Here is a 25,000-nt window from a genome sequence, read left to right on the forward strand (position 1 = left end):
ACCACGATCACAACACCAGAGGGAGCTCCACAAATCATGTTAAACCCAGATTCGGCTCAAACAAGGGACAAAACACGTTTCGCAATTATGCCACAACAATGTGGAACGCCCTACCCACAGCTGTAAAGGAATGTGAATCACTACTCACCTTCAAAACCTCTCTAAAAGAGCACCTACGGGAAACTGCAATTCGAAACTGGCCCCTGTAAATGTCCTAACCCAACCCCCTCCAATGTACAGTAAATGACCAAGTATGGTTTCGTCAATAATCCAATGTACAGTTTTGCTTGTACAGTTGGAGTGTCCCACACCCACCCCTCCTACCCAACCCCCCACCCCACCCCAACCACCTCCAATGTACAGTCCCCCCCACCCCACCCCACCTACCCAACCTCCTACAATGTACAGTTTCTACGTCAAATGTATATATTCTCTTTTCTAGACTCTTTTTGTATCACAAACAGTACTGTTTGCAAATCTGGTATGTCATAATAATGTATAGATGTAGCAGTACTGTCTATGTCATGTATGTCATATATGTTATGATGAATTGAAAATGGGGGACCCTGATGTAAACAAGACGAAAGTCTTTCTCTGGTCTGCATCCCCTTAACAATTGTATGTATTGAGCTGTACTGTACTGTACCCATTCTGGAATCGGTTAATAAAGTTTTCAATCAATCAATCAAAAACACTCCAACACAGTAGGTGGCGGTAATGCAACGTATTGGATGCCAACCGCCGTGAAACAGAAGAAGAAGAAGAAGACTAAAACACAAATAAACCACTTTACGGCAAGCGGGACTGAGGCCATTGTAGAAACGTTGTTCGCAAAAGAAAGATATTTTGGAGACTCATTGCTTTCAGGTAACGTTTGCGCTTAATATTTAATATTTTCTTTAACACTGAGAAAATTAGTATTCACACAACGTGCCTGCTGATCGATGTGTGTTTGGCGAAAACGATGCTAGGTTGCTTAGTATTAATGTGTTCCCCTATCAGACATCATTCATCACCATGAGTTGCCATTCGACCTGCTGTAGAGACCATTAGCTAACAAGCCTAGCTCTGTGTCTGTGCTACGATATCATCAGCTTACATTTAGTATGGAATTAACAGTCGCTCCACCAAGCAAAAGTGTAATAGAAAGTAGACACCAGAAATGATGATCCATTTGTAATGTCCATATTAATGCTAAAAAAATAAGTTCCTGTGGGCTGCACGAAAGCCCACTACAAAATTACTTCCCGACTGCAGAATATGAACAGGTGCATTGAACTCTGTTTTGGAGTTGTTATTATTATTTTTATTTTTTATTACCATAATCTCAACTGTAAATTGAGTCCTCCTAATGGACATAAATACATTCAAGAGTATAAGCTAAAAACGTAGCCTTTTAGTGCACTCTGCCACTCATTAGACTCATTACATCCACACTGTGATTATTGTACTGCAAATGATGAAATGTGTCTTATTGCACTACTTTTATTCAGTCTATTTTATACTAATTGTATGTCATGATTTGTATGTCTGCACTTTATGCATTTCTTTATTCTGTCAATTTTATGTTCATCCTATGCCTACACTCAGTATGTCTATTTTATGGCTACATTACTGCTGTGTGAAGCACTTTGTGCTGCAATTCCTATATGAAAGGTGCTATATAAATAAAGATTATTATTATTATTATTATTATTATTATTATTATTATTATTATTATTATTAAATGGTTAAGAGACAATCCTAGATGATGGCTGTTTTTATTTATTGAAATCACACAATGCTGTCTAGTGTCTAGTGTGTTGTTAATGTTACCCACCCCCACCCCCTCCTAATAGACAGTCTCCTCCCCACCGCATACATATTCTCTCCCCACCGTATGTATATTTCTCTCCCACCCCCTCCTAATGTACAGTCTCCTCCCCACCGTATGTATATATTCTCTCCCCACCGTATGTATATTTCTCTCCCACCCACCCACCCCCTCCTTATGTACAGTCTCCTTCCCACCGTATGTATATTCTCCCCACCGTATGTATATTTCTCTCCCACCCACCCACCCCCTCCTATGGTACAGTCCCCTCCCCATCATATGTATATACTCTGTCAGGATCTATGGGTAACAGTACTGTATATTTGAATATCGTATATGTCACAAATGTAACAGTACTAAATACCTGTATGTCATGTATGTCCCTATGCCATAAATGTCATGTATGTTGTGTATGTCATAAATGTCACTATGAATTGAAAATGGGGGACCCTGATGTAAACAAGACAAACGTCTTTCTCTGGTCTGCATCCCCTTAACAATTGTGTGTATTGAGCCGTACTGTATTGTACCCATTCTGCAATCTGTTAAATAAAGTTTTCATTCATTCATTCATTCATTCATTCACTACTATGTCTCTTGTGTTTTACCTGGGCAAACAGTGACCATGATCGAGGTGGTTTGCAACGATCGCCTGGGAAAGAAGGTCCGTGTGAAGTGCAAGTATCCTTTACAAGCAGGTGTTGACGACATTCAATCTTAACCAATGTACTTAGCTGTTACTCTCTCTGCTTCAGTGTGTTTTACCACATCGATCGTCACACTGCACTGCGCTGTTGTGTGTATGTTGACCGAAACAAGCTTGAAAATCATGTTGTAATAAGATACATGTGTGCATGCATTTATGTGCACAGTATAATGTACAAAATATAACACTGCATTCATGATACATTATCAATAAGTTGATTGTTGAAGAAATTAAATATTTGCATATGTCAGTGTTAAGTTAGAATATGAAATGAAAGAGAAGATGGTGAGAGAGGGAGAGAGTCTTTCTGGTCTACAGCAAGGCTGATGGGAGAGGAGGAGCCATAATGCTTTGCTGTATTAGATTAGATTCAAATGTATTGTCATTTGTCATAATCATGATTACAGCACAAGTACAGTACAACAAAAAGAGGTTTGGCATCCAACCAGAGTGCATATGTAACAGTAAAATGCAATAGTAATATACACATGATTAAATAGGAGTATATATATAAATGAGGAATAAAAAGTAAAAATGGTGCATTTTATATCGCACTTTTATCCAAAGTGCTTTACAATTTTTGTTCCTCACATACACATATTCATTCACACACCGACGGCGGAGGCAACCATGCAAAGTGCCAACCTGCTCATCGGGAGCAATTAGGGTTTAAGTGTCTTGCTCAAGTACATTTTGACACTGCCTGGGAGGAGTAGGAATCGAACCGGGAACCTTCCGATTACCAGACGACCGCTCTACCTCCTGAGCCACTGTCCGATGTATACAGCATTATAGTATTGTGTACAGTGAGTGATACATGTATAAAAACCCTATACACTCATATTGGCCAGTGGTATAACTAGTTAAGAGTAAGGTAAGGGATATCTACTGTTATGTAAAAAGGATTATATGTCGGTATATTCAGACAGATGTGGATAACTATTTATATGGTAAATATGAATATCTAAATATATATATATATATATGGTGTATACACCTTTATTGTACATGCTATCATCCAGAGTTGTATCGTTTGACTATAGTTTGAGGTATGTAGGTAGGTAGTTATTATATCCTACATGACAACAAGAACATTCTGAATGGATGGGACAGTACAGTGTCTTATCTGGGCTGTAGCTTCCTTGTTGCGTGTCCTTACTGTCCATGCTGTTATTGTGCTACTACCTTAACCCTCACATTTCAGCTCGGAGGACACGATCGGAGATTTGAAGAAGCTGATCGCCGCTCAGACAGGAACCCGATGGGATAAGATAGTATTGAAGAAATGGTGAGCTGGGCTGGACTAAACTGTCCAATGTCTAAGTGGTGGACACTAAACTATGTAATAAATAGACAGACATACTGTATATTTGTATGACGGCCGTTGTACCAAATAAGACAAAATGTGTTGTGATGGGAGTTTCTCTTTTAAGAACCGCTTGCTCCATCGGTCATTAGTTTGTGAATCACACAATTCAAACCATCAGTTGGTCAACAAGTGTGTACGATTGAAAACAAAAGCTAGCGATGCTTGTGTTCAGGTGAATGTGTTCCGTTGGCTGCTCCATGTTGAAAGCTCTCTCGGCTGAGCCCGACCGTTCGTTCGTTACGCTGGCATTCGGATTTTAATGAATGGGTTCGAACGTTCGCAAAAAAAGAAAATTCCGTTTTTGGGTGTAACGTTTGGTGCACACGCAACGCGACCGGGGAGGTGGGGACGCTAGAGCGGGTTACACACAACACAGCAGTGCTCAAGCACCATGCCCATTTACACCATGCCCAAAATATCCACCGTTTCCAACAACCTAACTCTGAAGTACGATTTCAAACGAGTGGGAACTACTGGGATATGTCTTAGAAACAAAAGAACTGGAGATAAAACATTGTGGAGTAAACATCGCGCAACGCCTGGGTGAAGTGGCTGGCGCGTATATGGCATACCCAACTAAAAGTGAGTGCGTCATATGATATTACCGGTATGTTTGACTGCTGTCTTTTCCTTTTATTTTCTTCTGAGTGCTTTGTTTACATGAACAGCCACCACTGTAAACAAAAACATGTTCACCGATAGACTATGCAATGCCGCCCCCCGTAAAATCTATAATAATAAAATTAATTAATAAAAAAAAAAACGAATGTTCGAACATCCGTTCGAAAAACCCTGGCGAACGTTCAAACCCTAAAAACAGGGTTCGGGGACAGCCGTGTGTTCAGGTGAATGTGTTCCGTTAGCTGCTCCATGTTAAACGCTCTCTCTCTGTGTTCAGGTGAATGTGTTCCGTTAGCTGCTCCATGTTAAACGCTCTCTGTGTTCAGGTGAATGTGTTCCGTTAGCTGCTCCATGTTAAACGCTCTCTCTCTGTCTCCCTCCTCAGGTACACCATCTTCAAGGACCACGTGTCTCTGGGTGACTGTATCCTTTCAGACGGCTTCTCTGTAGGCTCTTTCACTCATATGTCAGTGAATAATAGACACTCTGGAGCCTCTATGCTGTCGGCTTGGAAGTTGCCTCTGTACTATTAAAGGGGTAATCTGCAACATTCAAAATGTTTTAAATTTTGGAGACATCTTTTGGTGATGAGAGATCAAATTCATGTTAACGACTGAGTTAATCTTCTATTCATTACAAACAAACCGCTGTTGCCGCTGGTGACGTAAAACACAATCACTTCCTGTGCGCCGGATGGTTTTCCTGGGAATGTCCTACCAGACAGACACCAGTGTTTAGAACACTGTCTCCCACAGGATTTTCAGAGACTATGGGGGGTGAACGTCCGACCCTCTTGGGGGGGTCCGGGGGCATGCCCCCCCGTAACTATTTTTTTGGGGTACATTTTAAAGTTAAATGCATCAATCTGGTGCACTTTGAGAGCAAAATAAAGAGGCTAGATCTATGATGAACTTTGTGCTCAAAACACAAAATCGACTAGACTGGTGCTTCCCAATCCTCTCCTCGAAGCACCCCAGCCGTTCAATGTATTTGTTAAATTCCACCACCAGCACACCTGATTCAACTTAACTAGCCCTTTATTAGTTGAATCAAGGTGTGCTGGTGGTGGAATTTAACAAATACATGGAACGGCTGGGGTGTCTCGAGGAGAGGTTTGAGAACCACTGGACTAGAGCATACATTTGAGCCATCAAAGAAATGAAGCAAAAGTGGTTACCTGTGTTGAACTGGTTTATTTTTTAGAAAATAAAATAATATAGTGGATTACTATTACGACTACTACCACTGCCAATACTACTGATACATCCCTATTGGCAAACTTTATATTTGAAAAAAAAAAAGTAAAAAAAAAAAAAAAAAACATTTATTAAAAATGTTTTGGTCATTATACAACTGTGGCGGGCCGCCACAGTCTAGGTAATTAATGGGAAACCCTGGAACAGTCTTGGATAGTCTCCCTTTGAAATGTCTCTGGTGACTAATTAATCTGTCTGTCCCAGAGTGAGTCGACGTCGGTTCAATTCCTGCTCCTCCTGGGCAGCATGTCGAATTGTCCTTGAGCAAGACACTTAACCCCTAACCGCTCCCGATGAGCAGGTCGGCACCTTGCAAGATTGTAGAGCGCTAAAACGCTATATAAATGCACCATTTACCATTTCTGAGTGAATCCATTCCATTTTGTCATATTGTCCTTAACCTTAGTATCTGCAGATGAGATCCACGACGGGATGAACCTGGAGCTGTACTACCAGTAGATCACAACAGGACCACGAGACGATGCTGCACAGACACTGAGACCCTGTGAATACCACCATTAAACTATGATCCTACACAGAAAGGAGGATCGGATCCTCGTGACATAATCTGAACAGAAGCGCATGCACACACACATGCACGCACACACACACATACATACATAATTATACACACACACAGTGTATAGGTCTACATACTAGATAGTGATGGCTTTTAATTTGGTCATGTTGTTGATGTTATGCGGAAATGTGTTTTGATATTGTTTTGGAAGTAAATGGAGATATTTATATACCTTCAAGTTTTGAGTGCTTCTCTTTGTTGCTTGTCTCAGTGTTGAAGTATGACGCATTAATACTTCATTATTATGAATGTTGATCTTTGTATTATTGATAAATTCAATGACGATCCTCAACACGTCTGAGTGACCCTGAGTTAGATTGTTGGGAAGCAGTTGACTGACTACATGTAGTTCAATTAGTAGTTTAACTACATTAACATCTCTTAGCTTCTTCAGTAGTTTACTTACTACTTTGTGTCATTTCAAAGTAGTTTTAGTTTGACAAGCTACAATTCTTTGAGAGTAGTTAAAGGAGCAATAGGCGGCTGTTTATTTTGGGCAGAACTTATATTTTAAAATCCTTAAACCGAATTCGACAAAACCCTTCCCAACCAGAACGCATCAGGATGCCTCCAAAGCCACGCTAGCTAAGGCAGCTATGTGTTAGCCGCAGGCCTTTGTGTACGCGCGCAACTGTTAAGGCCTGAATATACTTCCCGCGTCCGTGGATGCGCATTGGTACGCGTGACGTAAATTGCGTAAATTTCGTCAACGCTCTTGTCCGCACCGTATACGCGTGCCTGTTAGATTTTGTGACCTCGCGGATATGCGCGCCAACTTCTCGAGTATATTCTGGGCTTTAAAGGCCAACTTGCAGGTTAAACCCTACTCTTCAGTTATGGGTAGTTTACATCATTGGTGTCTAATCTCATTATTTATTTTTTTCCATTTGACGCCGGAAATGCCACTCAGAAAGGGTTAAAAAGGTCCATGCACGAATAACATGCACGGAGCAAATCTAAAACCTTATCAGACGCTAGCAGGGCCGTGACATCACTCCAGGTAACTTTCCCTACTTCTGATCCACTACAATGGAGTTTGACGAGTGCAGAAAGCTATTTCCTTGATCCAAATGGACGCCTTACAAGACAAGACGCAAATGGGTTTAATCGTCAGAGACTTTGATGGACCAGCTACAACTGGTTGAAACAAGGTAGTTATAAAGTTTTTAATGTCGTAAAAAAAACTACATGTACCACTAGGCAGCCTGTTTAGTACAGCAGCGCTACTGGTCTGTGGGCTGTCGCCTTATCCCCGGGTCATAGTATCAAGCTGGCTATATGGCTCTGGCTAACGTTACCCCGCTAACGTTAGCATTATGTCTACTGTCGTGCATGTAAAAGAGTTTTGGGAACGAGTAAAATGTGCAGGTCCTCTTCTCAGACCTGTGGGGGAGGTGAGGATGATTCCAAGGGCCCAGCCCCTCGCTGCCCTGTACCGGGTGTGACGTCATCATTAAGATGACACACGCACGCTATGAAACATTGATTAAAATATGCATGTGCGTTGTGGTTTGGTCGACAAAATGTTTGATAAAAACGCTAAAACTGGGTCAATTTCGATACTTTTTCCCCCCCTCTTCATGAAAGTCAGCGTTGGCCTAGTCACATTGTTTATTGAACAAAAATACAACCTGCAAGTTGGCCTTTAAGGCCTGAATATACTTCCTGCATCCGTGGATGCGCGTTGGTACACAGTATATTGAGGGCTTTATGGGCATAACAAGCACGTGTGTCACTAGAGGGTTTGATAGACGGCTCACTCGTTCCAATCATTTGACTTGGTCGTTCGTTTGATTGGATGTAATTGTTTTAGTTCTTGCCCCTTACCGGAGCGAGTAGCGACCGATTATTTTAGTTTTGGTGTCAAACGTCTTATTTTGTTGAATACTATCCTCACTGTCCAGATATAATAAGAAATCTATAATGTTGCCAAACATCTGCAGCAGCTTATTGATCCTTTAAGATGTAAAGAAGTTGAACTTCTCTTCATTGAAGCCAGTCGTTTGGTAAACTATGGTTTCAGAGTAATTCCCACTGGTTGTATGAACACCGAGGCTACAGTTATCCAGGGTTTCCTGTAGGCTATGCTCTCCCACCAAACTAGATAATAACGGATTACATGTATGATACTGATTACATGTATATGTGGCGACAGTGGCTCAGGAGGTACAGCTGGACGTCTGGTAATCGGAAGGTTCCTGGATCAATTCCGGCTCCTCCCGGAAGCACGTCGAAGTGTCCTTGAGCGGGTTGGCACCTTGCGTGTGTGAACGTACGGGTGATGTGAGGCATAAGTTGTAAAGCGATTTGGATAAAATCACTATATAAATGTAGTCCATTCACCATGTAATTGGATTACAAATTAATTGAAGAGAAACGTGTTCAATATCCATTATTGATCATGTAATTTTACACAATTTAAAGTAATGGTTGGTCATGGTTGTAAATTACGAAAATGTTATTTAAATTACAGACTGTGTAAGCAAAGTAATGGAAATCATTATATCCCAGTGGATTACATCATTGATATTATATAAAAGGTATTTTATATTATAATATATATATATATATTTATGTAATATATTTGAATCTTTGGCGCCAATAAAGGAATCTTCCAAGTAGCCTGTGGTCTACCTGACCCTGTACTGTATTTATGACATACCAGATCTACAAATATACAGTACTGTATACTGTATTGTGGTATTCACTGACCTTTGGGAAGTATTTTGACATGTACATGGGTACCTTAGTGGTGTAGTGTATCTTGTAGACCAGGCCCATTGCAAGTTGCTGTACTCTGTCGTCTACTCTAAGCCATCCTAGGTTGTCAAAGTGGGCAGGGGTGAGGTGGGTTCTAGAGTAGTAAGGTCAAGCAGTAGTCTGACCAGTTTGTTTTGTGATGTTTGTAATCTTGTTTTTAGCGCCTTTGAGGTGCAAGCATAGTCGTAGTACCCTTGAATGAGTGTTCCTGCCAGAGTCTTCAGGGTATTCTTTACCAGAGAGGAGATCCGGTACAAGAATCTAGTTTGTTGGTTGACTTTTTTTATTACATTGGATGCCATTTTGTCACAGGAAAGATTTGCCTCTAGTATGGAACCTAGGTATGTAATTTCATCTTTCCTTGTGACAATATTGTCACCCACTGTAACTGAGAACCCGGTACAGCTCTCTGGTGCCACCTGGTGGACTAGAAATGAATAGAACACCTAACCCGATACAGCCCTCTGGTGGACTATAAATGTATAGACCATGTGAATCTGTACTGTACTGCTCTGTCTGGTGCCGCCTGGTGGACTAGAAATGTATAGACCATGTGAATCTGTACTGCTCTCTCTGGTGCTGTCTGGTGGACTAGAAATGAATAGACCACCTGAACCTGTACTGCTCTCTGGTGCCACCTAGTGGACTAGAAATTATTAATACTAGCAGTAGAAAGAAGAGCTAATTTTTACTTATTTAAGGCGAGACACCCCAGGTGAATAGTCAAATATACTTTTTTTGTTGATTTTGAGATTTTGTTATATTTTGCTTCCTAAACATGTCTTCTATGAAACTAGTGACAATAAAACGTCAATAACACACATTTAGTTGTTTATTTTACTTCATTTTGCCTTATTGCATCCATAAATGTGCACATATTTAATGGGGAAGTGCCTCATTTGCATATATAAACATACATTTCAGAAAACTTGCAATATATTTTTTCTTAGTTTATATGTACATAACAAATTGGGAAAGTTTCATAGTGATATCTATTCAAATATTTTTTGCCTATTAGGGGGTACTACACTGTACTACACTGTTTGTAGCCTGTGTGTAGTTCTGTTCAGTTCAATAACATCATTATTATTATTATTCAGTTATCAGGCATGTGTTTAGGTTGTCTATTACTAATGGTTTCATTAGGTATTGTGTTTGTAAATATCTGTTTAAAAAAAAAAGCATGGCATTTTACAATACAGAACTTTGAAGGCGTTTTCCCAAAAATGAGTTTTAAGAGTTTTTCCTCATACTCTGAGCCAGAAATCTCCACTTCAGTAGCACTCACATACACCAAACATTCCAGTTCTATTCATATCTATGTTTTGAAGGTATTTACAGAAGGGTTTGTTGATATGGAATTCATACCCTGATTTATATCACATTTTATTCCTAAAAACATGGCGAAATATGGAATTTTACCATAAAAATGGACTGAATGGAGTATTTTCTGATTTATGGAGTGATAAAAATAGATATCCAAAATCCGCTCTGTAATAACCCTTGGCTCTAATATGTCAACAAAATGAAACTATAATTTTGAAAATGGCTTTATCCAATGTTCAGATTTCTGTCCTGGAATTATATGCAAATTAGTGCATATTTAAGTAGATCATGCCTCATTTGCATATTTAAACATACAATTTCAGAAAACTTGTAATACAAAAAAGTCTTGTCTTAATATAAGTAATCAACTGGGGAAGTTTCATTGTGATATCTATTAGTTAATTTTTTTACCCTATTCACCTGCAGTGTCTCCCCTTAATAATACATCCACAGAGCTTTTAAAAACTTCAACTTTCCCTGAGTTGGGCCTAGGCCTGGAGACAATTTTATTTTCAATTAAGATTTTGGCTTACAGTGATTATGAAAACAAGAAACTACTTAGTTTTAGCCAAGGTGATGTTTTTGAGCCTGGTCAAGTTTTAGTTTTTCAGTTGAATCGTATTTATATATTTACAAGTTCAAGGAAATCCACATGTTTTTTCATTTGATCAAGCAGCCCTAGTTCACGAGTCACGACAGTTGATAATAGTTGAGGAAATGGTGTCTTGGTCAGCCGGGCTGTCACTCTGCTCTCTGGTCGCGTGAGCCTGGGGTTGGTGGAGGGGAGGGGTCAAGGGCTGAGTTGGGTTTGGAGTTCAGTCTATGAATGTACTGCAGAGGTGTTGCACCCAGTCAATGTTCTAAGACCAAAGTAAGATGTTGAATAAACCAACCAAGTGAGAAACAACAACCGAGTTGGTGAGTTTAATAGCCGACGCTACAATATATATATAATATTTATGTAATATATTTGAAGATATGGTGCCAATAAAGTAATCTTCCAATTCGCCTGTGTTCTACCTGACCCTGTACTGCTCTTTGGTGCCACCTGGTGGACTATAAATGAATAGGCCACCTGACCCTGTACTGCTCTTTGGTGCCACCTGGTGGACTATAAATGAACAGACCACCTAAACCGGTTAAGCTCTCTGGTGCCACCTGGTGGACTATAAATGAATAGACCACCTAACCCGGTTAAGCTCTCTGGTGCCACCTGGTGGACTAGAAATGAATACTAGCAGTGGAAAGAAGTGGTAATTTTATTTGAGTTATTTTTAATAATACATCCACAGAGCTTTTAACTTCAACTTTCCCTGAGCCTAGGCCTGGAGACAATTTTATTTTCAATTAAGATTTTGGCTTACAGTGATTATGAAAACAAGAAACTACTTAGTTTTAGCCAAGGTGATGTTTTTGAGCCTGGTCAAGTTTTAGTTTTTCAGTTGAATCGTATTTATATATTTACAAGTTCAAGGAAATCCACATGTTTTTTCATTTGATCAAGCAGCCCTAGTTCACGAGTCACGACAGTTGATAATAGTTGAGGAAATGGTGTCTTGGTCAGCCGGGCTGTCACTCTGCTCTCTGGTCGCGCGAGCCTGGGGTTGGTGGAGGGGAGGGGTCAAGGGCTGAGTTGGGTTTGGAGTTCAGTCTATGAATGTACTGCAGAGGTGTTGCACCCAGTCAATGTTCTAAGACCAAAGTAAGATGTTGAATAAACCAACCAAGTGAGAAACAACAACCGAGTTGGTGAGTTTAATAGCCGACGCTACAATATATATATAATATTTATGTAATATATTTGAAGATATGGTGCCAATAAAGTAATCTTCCAATTCGCCTGTGTTCTACCTGACCCTGTACTGCTCTTTGGTGCCACCTGGTGGACTATAAATGAATAGGCCACCTGACCCTGTACTGCTCTTTGGTGCCACCTGGTGGACTATAAATGAACAGACCACCTAAACCGGTTAAGCTCTCTGGTGCCACCTGGTGGACTATAAATGAATAGACCACCTAACCCGGTTAAGCTCTCTGGTGCCACCTGGTGGACTAGAAATGAATACTAGCAGTGGAAAGAAGTGGTAATTTTATTTGAGTTATTTTTAATAATACATCCACAGAGCTTTTAACTTCAACTTTCCCTGAGCCTAGGCCTGGAGACAATTTTATTTTCAATTAAGATTTTGGCTTACAGTGATTATGAAAACAAGAAACTACTTAGTTTTAGCCAAGGTGATGTTTTTGAGCCTGGTCAAGTTTTAGTTTTTCAGTTGAATCGTATTTATATATTTACAAGTTCAAGGAAATCCACATGTTTTTTCATTTGATCAAGCAGCCCTAGTTCACGAGTCACGACAGTTGATAATAGTTGAGGAAATGGTGTCTTGGTCAGCCGGACTGTCACTCTGCTCTCTGGTCGCGCGAGCCTGGGGTTGGTGGAGGGGAGGGGTCAAGGGCTGAGTTGGGTTTGGAGTTCAGTCTATGAATGTACTGCAGAGGTGTTGCACCCAGTCAATGTTCTAAGACCAAAGTAAGATGTTGAATAAACCAACCAAGTGAGAAACAACAACCGAGTTGGTGAGTTTAATAGCCGACGCTACAATATATATATAATATTTATGTAATATATTTGAAGATATGGTGCCAATAAAGTAATCTTCCAATTCGCCTGTGTTCTACCTGACCCTGTACTGCTCTTTGGTGCCACCTGGTGGACTATAAATGAATAGGCCACCTGACCCTGTACTGCTCTTTGGTGCCACCTGGTGGACTATAAATGAATAGACCACCTAAACCGGTTAAGCTCTCTGGTGCCACCTGGTGGACTAGAAATGAATAGACCACCTAACCCGGTTAAGCTCTCTGGTGCCACCTGGTGGACTATAAATGAATACTAGCAGTGGAAAGAAGTGCTAATTTTATTTGAGTTATCTTTAATAATACATCCACAGAGCTTTTAACTTCAACTTTCCCTGAGCCTAGGCCTGGAGACAATGTTATTTTCAATTAAGATTTTGGCTTACAATGATTAGGAAAACAAGAAACTACTTTTAGCCAAGGTGATGTTTTTGAGCCGGTCAAGTTTTAGTTCTTCAGTTGAATCATATTTATATATTTACAAGTTCAAGGAAATCCACTACGACCATTGAGGAAATGGTGTCTGCAGTCCACTGGAGGTCTACTCTCCTCCGGGTGACATCATCCAGAGGAGTCTCTCGTGGTTCTGATGCAGCCGGGCTCTTGAGACACAGAACACGTCGGTTCTATGTCCGATTATCACACATCCTCCTCACAACAGAACCATAGGATTCTGTTCAAAACCGGCGAAATAGCCTCTTAAACCTTTAATGCATAGAGAGTTAAAAGACAACTACAGTCCAGTTCAGTTGAACAAACTAATTTAATTCACAGCACAAGACAGTCAACGGTCACTGAGTAACAGTATCTCTCTCTCTCTCTCTCACACACACACACACAAGAAGAACAGTGCAGACCCCACCCCCCTCTGCATCAACGGCGAGGATGTGGAGTCAGCTCCTTCAAGTTCCTCGGAACCCTCATATCTGCTGACCTCTCCTGGACCGCGAACACAACCGCGGTCATCAAGAAGGCCCAGCAGAGACTTCACTTCCTGAGGGTGTTGAGGAAGAACAGACTGGAGGAGCAGCTGATGGTGACCTTCTATCGCTCTGCTGTAGAGAGCCTGCTGATGTACTGCATAACAGTGTGGTATAGGCCAGCTGCACTGAAGCCGACAGAAAGGCGATTCAGAGGGTCATAAACTCGACAGAGAATCATCGGCTGCCCCCTCTCCTCCCTGAAGGACTTGCACAACTCCCGCTGCCTCAACAGAGCAAAAAACATTACCAAGGCAAGGACAGCTCACATCCTGGCTTCCACCTGTTCGACCTGTGGCCATCGGGCAGGCGTTACAGTTGCATCAGAGCCAAAACAAACAGGCTCAGAGACAGTTTCGTCTAGGGGTGGGGGAAAAAATCGATACGTAGTAGTATCGCGATACTTTGCGTGGCGATACTGTATCGATACAGGGAGGCCAAGTATCGATATTTAATTATTCATAATTTTTATAAGGAAGTTGCATTGTTCATTTCAATACCTGTAATAGTACAGTAGTCCACACACACACACATGGAATATGACTGTAATACAAACAGTTCAGTTTGTCAGGTACATGCAACAGTGTTTACATCTGTCTGCTTGAGAAAATACCATGTTCTGCAATGAAAATTATTGAAGTGAGATGAACAGACTGAACTTTATTTATTAGATAAAACATGTTGACAAAGTTTTACTTTGCAGTTGAAAAAAGGTAATAAATTAAATTGGAGCAAAAAAATAAAGAAATCGCAATATTTTCAGCGTATCGCAATATATTTAGTATTGCGATAGTATCGTATCGTGAGGTCTCTGGCGATTCCCACCCCTAGTTTCTTCCCTAGAGCCATACCTTGAACTCTAATATGCACCAATAACTCAACCCGTCCCCCTCCTCCCACACTGTGCAACATCTTACCCCCCAAGTGCAATATACACAGTGCAATACCCACCCACTACCGTCTGACACTGATTGTTATTTTGTATATTGTTGTTATTTTGTATTGTAATAACATTGTTCATTGTATAGTATCTTATGTTTCTGTACAGTATTTTATGGTTCTTATATAGTATTTTATGTTTCTCTTTTATTACCTGTGTGATTTTATATTCCACTACTGCATCTTACTTTTGAGTCCCAAATCTCGTTGTATGCAAATATAATGATAACAAAGTACAATCTATTTATCTACACACACACACACACACGCACGCACACACACACACACACACACGCACGCACGCACGCACGCACGCACACACACACACGCACTCACGCACAGTCACACTCACACATACATTCAGGTTATATGCATATGACTGAAACACAGATTAGAACCATATACATGTATATTATACACAAACATGTTATATGCATATGACTGAAACAGATTGGAACCATATACATGTATATTATACACAAACATCTTCTCTGGTCCGGTCAGCTGTAGTAGTCCTCCTCAACGTAGTTGGCTGGAAACAGACCGACCTGGCAACACAGGAGCAGCGTTAAGACGGCTGTACGTATCAAGGCTAATATATTGAAGGCTAATTCACCAGCATGTCACCCAATGGGAGACAGGGGTACAAGCACATGCTGCTCAGATTGTGCTGGCGGAGTGCTACCAACCCTATACCACTATCTACTATCTACTATGTAGCATGCTACTACCATCCCTATACCACTAATATCTACTATATCTACTATGTAGCATGCTACTACCATCCCTATACCACTAATATCTACTATCTACTATGTAGCATGCTACTACCATCCCTATACCACTAATATCTACTATCTACTATGTAGCATGCTACTACCATCCCTATACCACTAATATCTACTATATCTACTATGTAGCATGCTACTACCATCCCTATACCACTAATATCTACTATATCTACTATGTAGCATGCTACTACCATCCCTATACCACTAATATCTACTATATCTACCATGTAGCATGCTACTACCATCCATATACCACTAATATCTACTATATCTACTATGTAGCATGCTACTACCATCCCTATACCACTAATATCTACTATATCTACTATGTAGCATGCTACTACCATCCCTATACCACAAATATCTACTATATCTACTATGTAGCATGCTACTACTATCCATCCCTATATCTACTATGTACCGTGCTACCATCCCTATACCACTATCTACTACTGTATGTACCATGCTACTATTCCTATACCACTACCTACTTTGTTACAATGTCTATACTACTATCTATGTACTATGCTACTATCCCTATACTACTGTGTGTGTGTGTGTGTGTGTGTGTGTGTGTGTGTGTGTGTGTGTGTGTGTGACTTCCTCACCCTTCCATAGACCTCTCCCTTCCACCAGCCGTCAGCCTTCTTGGAGATGATCTTGATGGTGTCTCCCTCCCTCAGGGTCAGCTCAGTCGAGTCCCTGGCTGAGAAGGCATACCTGGCCTTCGCCATGCCTTCGCTATGCATGCTGCCCCCTGCAGGACACACGCAGAATTACAACATGGCTCAGAGCACCAATAGCATAAATCTGCAGTGCCGCAGCCCCCAATATCTGGGCGGGGCTTGTACTGTGCGTGGGTGGGGCGTCAGGGCCGAGTGAATACTTTCCCCAAGGCGGTTGTCCTTCCGCGTTCGGTTTACGCAGCCTGATTGGCCACTGACGCTTCTCTCAGCGCCCAATCGCATTGCGCCTAGCTTTCAGTTCCATAGCCCAAGTCCTCGCCCATTTCCTCGTATTGTTTTCATCTCTCTATATTATCGCGTTGCGCCTAGCTTTCAGTTCCACAGCCCAAGTCCTCGCCCATTTCCTCGTATTGTTTTCATCTCTCTATATTAACGTAACGCGCTATTCATATCAATCGACATCACATCAATATATAAATAACGTATTGTTTTCATCTCTCACATCAATAGTCACACGATTGGTGCACATGTCACATGACCAGAAACGTCAGTGGCCAATCAGATTAGCAAAACGCACAACTGCGTTGGTATTAGCATATAGGCATCCCGGACTGTGCATTAGCTAATGTTAGCTCACCACTAAAGCAAATTACAGACGGAAAATAGGCCCTAATGTCCAAAATAGCTAAGGTGCCCCGGCCTAAGGTACTTACATTTTCACTGAAAGACATATTTGGTTATTTTTCAACGAAGAAGAATGAATGTTAAACCAGAGCTAGAAACTCATATTTGCTCATTTATGCTCCACACGCATGCGCACTATGAAGCCCCGCCCAACATCGCATGGTACACGTTCCTGGGTGCAGGGGTGTGTTGCTGATTTCAAAGCTGGTTGCACAGTGTTTTAATGACGCCACGTGCACGCGCGTTCCCGGGTGCGTTCCCGGGGGGGCGCATGCGCATAGATGTTCCCTCGCATACGCACAGACTAAAGACAATGCCTAATTGCCTCTACGAATGAAATGTCACATTTCATTCACAAGTTTTGTGTGAATGTATCTGAGAACGTATTTGAACACACCTGACAGATAATAGGGACAGATGGATAGAGATAGAAAGAGAGAAAGATAGAGAAGGAAAGAGAGAAAGAGATAGATAGAGAGAGAGAAAGAGGCAGACAGATAGAGAGAGAGTTAGAGAAATAGAGATAGAGAAAGATATAGATAGAGAGAAAGTTAGAGAGAGGGAGAGGAAGAGAGTCTTACTTCTGGGAAGAGTGTTATTACTAGTTGTGTGGCTTTGTTCTGGCTGCTTGTATGGAGTCTGCAGAGTGGTGTCCACATCCTTGAAGTACTCCTTCAGCGAGTTCTGCTGGTAGAACTGAATCATCTCCTAACAGAGAACAAGATGGTCAAAATAAACATTTTATATAGAACCTTTAAAAGTGCCTCATAGGAAACCGTATACAGTGTTGTAGATGCGAAGCGCTCTCGCATATAGATTGAACTGGTCTTGCACAAAGTGCCATGCCTGTGAGCCGCCACTGGGGGCAGAGTGGCTAACAGTGAGTCAATTACTGAGTTAGTGACGTTGCCAGTCATAGAGGTGCTTCCCACTGCAGAGGGATCGTTAGACCGAGAAGAGAGAAGGAGGGAGAGAGAGGAACCCCTCGTTCAGAAGTGGCTGCTTGTAGAAATAGTAGAAATAGTAGAACCTCCTTATTGCCAAGTACATACAGTGCCAAGTACTGTATATTTGAATATCGTATATGTCACAAATGTAACAGTACTAAATACCTGTATGTCATGTATGTCCCTATGCCATAAATGTCATGTATGTTGTGTATGTCATAAATGTCACTATGAATTGAAAATGGGGGACCCTGATGTAAACAAGACAAACGTCTTTCTCTGGTCTGCATCCCCTTAACAATTGTGTGTATTGAGCCGTACTGTATTGTACCCATTCTGCAATCTGTTTTCATTCATTCATTCATTCATTCATTCATTCACATTTAGTAAAACTTACATTAATAGCCTGGGCTTCAATCACTGAACTCACTCTTTGTCTTTATTTGGGACAGGCTTCTAAATCCTTTGGCACAAAAGCCTTGCTCAGCAATGATGGGAAAATATCAAATAGTTTATTTAAACCAGTATGGTTATTACTTGTATGACACGTACAAATAAAGAACTGGGTATTCCTCTACTAATCCTATGGATTATTTAATTATGAACACTTCACTGCACCAGGTCCCCAGTGGTGCTCAGGGAAAGATGGCTTCTATCAGCTTGGATACCAAGATGGATGCTAACCTTCTAAATGAGGAGAATGTGATGAAATAAAGAAGTTGGCCACGTAGCGGTGGCTCAGAAGGTGAAGGTAATTTACATAAATGTAAATTAAAAACATAAATATAAAATAATAAAATAAAATAAAAACTGCTTTGCAGCATCAATGGCAACCAGATAAACAACGAATGTAGACAAGCTTCTAATTGAGACCTTTATTAAATGTGTAAAAAAACATTTGATTTGGGACATGCATCTATTTGGGACTCTAACCCATCTTACCTATTTAGGAGCAGTGGGTGGCCTCAGCTTTAATGGTGGGTTTAGTGGGTGACTCTCAGCTTTAATGCCAGTGCCTTGCTCAAGGGCATGTCGTGTTTCAGTAAATATGGAGTTATAAGACATGCTAGACTTCTCCCACCAGGTTGAGAGGTTTGATTCCACTGTGAATCTCTTTGTGTCGTCTCTCTACAGAGTCATTCATCTTGTGTCTGGATGGAGGTGTGTGACTTACGATTAAACCCCTGAAGGCCTTCTTCTCATTGATGCGGTAAAGTCCATCAGTAGCGGTGATCTTAATGTGTCTGACGTCCATGTTGAACCTGAGAGAGAGAGAGAGAGAGAGATGGGGGGAGGGGGAGAGCGAGGGGGAGAGAGAGGGGGGGAGTGAGAAAGAGGAGAGAGAGGGGGGGAGAGGGAGAAAGAGAGGGGGAGAGGGAGAGCGAGGGGGAGAGAGAGAGGAGAGAGATTGAAAGAGAGGGAGAGAGAGAGAGCGAGGGGGAGAGAGATGGGGGGGAGAGTGAGAAAGAGAGAGATAGAGATTGAAAGACAGAGGGAGAGAGAGCGAGGGGGAGAGAGTGAGAAAGAGAGAGAGAGGGAGAGAGAGCATGTCTTTGAATAAGAGACAACTCACAACAAACACAAGTGTGTTTGTGTTTCTATCTCCTTCATCCCTTTTATTTAATCATATTCTATTGTTTATTTAATGTTCTTATTTCTCTTGGTGTGTTCTCTTCTGACCATTGACGTGTAGCTGCAGATGAGAACAAGGCAGCTTCAGGGATAACAGTTCAGATGAGAACAAGGCAGCTTCAGGGATAACAGTTCAGATGAGAACAAGGCAGCTTCAGGGATAACAGTTCAGATGAGAACAAGGCAGCTTCAGGGATAACAGTTCAGATGAGAACAAGGCAGTTGGTTATAGTGATAACACAGTTCAGATGAGAACAAGGCAGCTTCAGAGATAACAGTTCAGATGAGAACAAGGCAGCTTCAGGGATAACAGTTCAGATGAAAACAAGGCAGTTGGTTATAGTGATAACACAGTTCAGATGAGAACAAGGCAGCTTCACTCCAGAGATAACAGTTCAGATGAGAACAAGGCAGCTTCACTCCAGAGATAACAGTTCAGATGAGAACAAGGCAGCTTCACTCCAGAGATAACAGTTCAGATGAGAACAAGGCAGCTTCAGGGATAACAGTTCAGATGAAAACAAGGCAGTTGGTTATAGTGATAACACAGTTCAGATGAGAACAAGGCAGCTTCACTCCAGAGATAACAGTTCAGATGAGAACAAGGCAGCTTCACTCCAGAGATAACAGTTCAGATGAGAACAAGGCAGCTTCACTCCAGAGATAACAGTTCAGATGAGAACAAGGCAGCTTCAGGGATAACAGTTCAGATGAGAACAAGGCAGCTTCACTCCAGAGATAACAGTTCAGATGAGAACAAGGCAGTTGGTTATAGTGATAAGACAGTTCAGATGGTTATAGTGTGCGTCTGTCCTTTGCACATCTCCAGAACCGCTCACCCACCCGACCTCACGCTCAGCGGGTGTATTGAGGAACCAGGGGAGTGCAGTTTGGGATGAGGTGCCAGACGGTGGCGCTATAGTGTACAGTAGCCAGTCAACCCTACTCTGTACGCACCTTAGCCCTTTCACTACCACACTACCAAAGGGTTAACCCTTTCACTGCGACAATACAGAAGGTTAACCCTTTCACAACCAAGTCTGTAGTGAAAGGTTAACCTTCTGTAGTGTGGTAGTGAAAGGGTTAACATTATGTAGTGTGGTAGTGAAAAGGTTAACCTTCTGTAGTGTGGTAGTGAAAGGTTAACCTTCTGTAGTGTGGTAGTGAAAGGGTTAACATTATGTAGTGTGGTAGTGAAAAGGTTAACCTTCTGTAGTGTGGTAGTGAAAGGTTAACCTTCTGTAGTGTGGTAGTGAAAGGTTAACCGTCTGTAGTGTGGTAGTGAAAGGTTAACCGTCTGTAGTGTGGTAGTGAAAGGGTTAACCGTCTGTAGTGTGGTAGTGAAAGGTTAACCGCCTGTAGTGTGGTAGTGAAAGGGTTAACGTAGCTCCCTCCGCCCATGACTGATTCCCCTTCTGAAAGATCTCTCTTCCTGTTGAACCTGTTTTGTAACCCATGCTTGTTTTTGAACGGTTCATCGCCAACAGCTGATATAGCTGCAGTAGCGCACCAGCACTGAGGGCGTCTGTCTGCATGTCTCCTGAAGCGCTCATCCAGGTGACTTCGCGCTCCGTGGGCGCGTGGCCGAGGACCCAGGGGAGTGCAGTGTCAAATCTGGCGCCATTTGGCCAGACGGTGGCGCTATAACAACAAACCCGAGAACCGGTCATCCCATCAACTTCACACTTGGCGGGCAGTGGTAACTAAGTATTTTCTTTTTTACTCAAGTACTGTACTCGAGCTACTTACTTTTACTCCACTACATTTCAAAGGAAATATTGTACTTTTTACTCCACTGCATTTATTTTGAACCCATCAGTTACTAGTTACTTTGAAGAAAAAGATTTTGCATAGAAAACATGGCAAACATTTATGAAGATTATATACTTTCACAGAGGACATAATCAGAGCAGCATAACTGGACCACATACCACTTTAACATGACCCATAGAGGTCAATGGATCAAGGATTTAACGCTGTTCCTGTGTGTGTCGCCCATCACATGTGTGTGTTTCCTGTGTGTGTCGGCCATCACATGTGTGTGTTCCTGTGTGTGTCGCCCATCACATGTGTGTGTTCCTGTGTGTGTCGGCCATCACATGTGTGTGTTCCTGTGTGTGTCGGCCATCACATGTGTGTGTTCCTGTGTGTGTCGGCCATCACATGTGTGTGTTCCTGTGTGTGTCGGCCATCACATGTGTGTGTTCCTGTGTGTGTCGCCCATCACATGTGTGTTTTCCTGTGTGTGTCGGCCATCACATGTGTGTGTTCCTGTGTGTGTCGCTCATCACATGTGTGTGTTCCTGTGTGTGTCGCTCATCACATGTGTGTGTTCCTGTGTGTGTCGCTCGTCACATGTGTGTGTTCCTGTGTGTGTCGACCATCACATGTGTGTGTTCCTGTGTGTGTCGCTCGTCACATGTGTGTGTTCCTGTGTGTGTCGGCCATCACATGTGTGTGTTCCTGTGTGTGTCGCTCGTCACGTGTGTGTGTTCCTGTGTGTGTCGGACATCACATGTGTGTGTTCCTGTGTGTGTCGCTCATCACATGTGTGTGTTCCTGTGTGTGTCGACCATCACATGTGTGTGTTCCTGTGTGTGTCGGCCATCACATGTGTGTGTTCCTGTGTGTGTCGGCCATCACATGTGTGTGTTCCTGTGTGTGTCGGACATCACATGTGTGTGTTCCTGTGTGTGTCGGCCATCACATGTGTGACTACATTGTCAATGTGTGCAATGAATAAAGACTTCTTCAAAGTCCAGTTTAATCTTAATCCCTAATCAATGACATCAGCGTGTCTGCTGACTGGCTGGAGGCTCACTTGATGCTGACAGCAAACTCTCCGCCGCCTTTCTGTCGGACCAGGAAGGTTCCGTCCGACCGGGACATCAGGAGGTTCTTGGCCGCAGTGCGGTCCATGTTCCCTGCGTACCTAGAACCACAATGTAGAATCAGACACGTAAAATCCCCATAACCCTTTCAGGTGCTGTGTTTTCTCATTATTAGAAATCTAAAGCTTTCGATTGGCCAGTAGCCACTGTGACATCATCAACAGAGTTGTTCAGGTCTCATCATTTTTTTTATTTTTTTTTTTATATTGTTTCCCCTCCATTTTCCTCCGATTTTCTCCCATCCCAATGTTAGTCATTATGCCAATTCCCAATCCCCTTCCTGGTCGCTGCGCACTTACCCCCCACAGTCAGATCATCTGGGAGAGTGGAGGCTATCACGTGCTTCCTCCGACACGCGTCCAGCCAATCAACCGCTTCTTTTCACCTGGCAGCGCGGATCCTCCCTGAGAGGGCGTAGCGTGTGGAAGGATCACACTATCCCACTCAGGTCCTATCCGCGCTTAGCAGGCGCCCCGACCGAACTGTAGGAGTCGCTGTTTACAACGACCCGGACCCACCCCGCCAGCTTCTCCCACCCTCTAATACAGCCAATTGCATTAGTGTGAACGGCCAGCCAAGCTGGTGACAATCCCGGAGCTGTGAGCTGGATTCGAACAGGCGAATCCAGCTCCGGGGTTGGTGACGAACGCAATCTCCGCTACGCCACCTAACCGCCCTAGGTCTCATCATTCTAATCCCACAGGTGAGATACCCGGAAGGGGGCAAAGACAGTGCCAGCATGTCTGACATGGGGGTCCTGTGTCGTTCTTGCGTTGATAGTTCTTGCAAGAAGGTCAAGTCGTGTGATGAACAGTTAACGAACAGTGTTTGTACCTACCAATGGAAGCCGGAAAGGTCAGGGGTCGGCCTCTGGAGAGGGTGAGGTGACAGGGAGGTCAGAGGTTAAATGTTTAAATGAGCAGATTACAGTCTGAGAGATTACAGTGTTATCTAAGACGATTGCTTTGTATGTGATGAAGTGGGTGGTTAATTATGGTTAGTATATTTGAGTTTCATTCCAAAATGCTAAATGATTGCTGACATGGTGTTAGAACAAAGCTCACTGGATTATTATAGAGGTTTCTAAGACGTTTAGCCAAATCAGTATCATCTTCAAAATCCCCTCCTTAAATCACACACGTTCAGAAGGTGATTATTATTAGCTAGTTCAGAATGTCAGAAGGTGATTATATCTACTAGGTCAGGAGGTGATTATATCTACTAGTTCAGAAGGTCAGGAGGTGATTAAATCTACTAGTTCAGAAGGTCAGGAGGTGAACTAGTTCAGAGGTTCATGGTAGTGAGCAGGGTGAACTGATCCTGGATCAGGGGTGTACTTACAGAGATGAAAGGTTGAACCTTGTTGCAGGGGAACCAGCCCATCTGACCAATCGTCAAATTCCTTCCCTGAGTGACATACACAATAACCAATCACACAGCTGTCCTGGGTCGACTCCCACATGAACATGAAACATGTAATATGAATGAATATAATAATAATAATAGCAGTGATATAGACACAAAATAGACATAGGCATAACAATTGCAGAGAATGGATAGTAAAACCTCCCAGAATCCTTTCAACAGATTTGTCATTAAGATTGTAATAGATTTCTTATTTATTTTCCGACATTAAAATCTATAAAAGACTAATTAGAAGGTTTCTGACAAAAGGTTTCTATATAGATAATAAAGGGGAATACCAGCCGAGAGAGAGAGAGAGAAAGCGAAGGTAAGACATTGAACAAGACGACAGCGCTAACCACAGGAAACACGCTTCCAATGCACAGAGACACGCAGAGACACTTGCTTCACAGCAATGATGTACAGTAGTATATGTCTGTCACTAGTAACTTTTGTTTATGATCACTACTAGTATAAGTCTGTTATTCGCTACTGTGGCATGTAGCCAGCTTCTATTAAATTCGTTTTTTCTATTCCAAAAGTATTTTGGAAGCTGAGAAATCACACTGGCTGGTGAAATTCTGAATCAAAAAGTTAGTTTCTCCTCTCCTCTTCTCTGGGTAATTTCTGTCTCAGACCATATCTTGTGTTTCTATTTGTGCATTTAATTTGTATATATAATTTTATATAGTCAGAGACACGCCCTTATGACCATATTAGGGCTAGCGTGCCAACACTGAAGTCAATGGGAGGACGGGGAAATTTGCCAACGCTTAAAACTATATCTTAAATTATGGCTATGGGTCTAATACACCCGTCGCTTATCAATGACTTGCTTGCAGTCAACATGTACGAAACGGATAGTTTTTTCATTGGTACATTTCCATTTTATACCATTTTGAATACGAGTATAGTTTTGGAGATGTCTAGTAATTCCAGAGAAATTCCGCGATAATAGCTCTTTAGTGGAATACA

The 25,000-nt window shown here is 42.0% G+C and overlaps 2 protein-coding genes across 2 annotated transcripts in view; one reads left to right on the forward strand and one right to left on the reverse strand.

Moving 5' to 3' along the window:
* Positions 1–778: 778 nt before the first annotated feature.
* Positions 779–6,516, forward strand: ubl5 (ubiquitin like 5). Its single transcript, XM_084319290.1, has 5 exons — positions 779–867; positions 2,434–2,494; positions 3,724–3,807; positions 4,895–4,932; positions 6,181–6,516. Exons 2-5 carry the CDS (start codon positions 2,439–2,441, stop codon positions 6,222–6,224), a joined length of 222 nt encoding a protein of 73 aa, XP_084175416.1. The 5' UTR covers positions 779–867; positions 2,434–2,438; the 3' UTR covers positions 6,225–6,516.
* Positions 6,517–14,708: 8,192 nt separating this feature from the next.
* The window catches only part of vav1 (vav guanine nucleotide exchange factor 1), a 49,583-nt gene continuing 39,291 nt past the window's right edge, over positions 14,709–25,000 (reverse strand). The window contains 7 exon segments of the mRNA XM_084317963.1: positions 14,709–15,538; positions 16,390–16,538; positions 17,733–17,859; positions 19,273–19,360; positions 22,552–22,662; positions 23,460–23,491; positions 23,963–24,028. Coding sequence (XP_084174089.1) covers positions 15,491–15,538; positions 16,390–16,538; positions 17,733–17,859; positions 19,273–19,360; positions 22,552–22,662; positions 23,460–23,491; positions 23,963–24,028 — 621 coding nt within the window. The 3' untranslated portion in view covers positions 14,709–15,490.

The sequence above is a fragment of the Notolepis coatsorum genome (assembly GCF_963971535.1).
Source record: "Notolepis coatsorum genome assembly, chromosome: 7".
NCBI lineage: Eukaryota > Metazoa > Chordata > Actinopteri > Aulopiformes > Paralepididae > Notolepis > Notolepis coatsorum.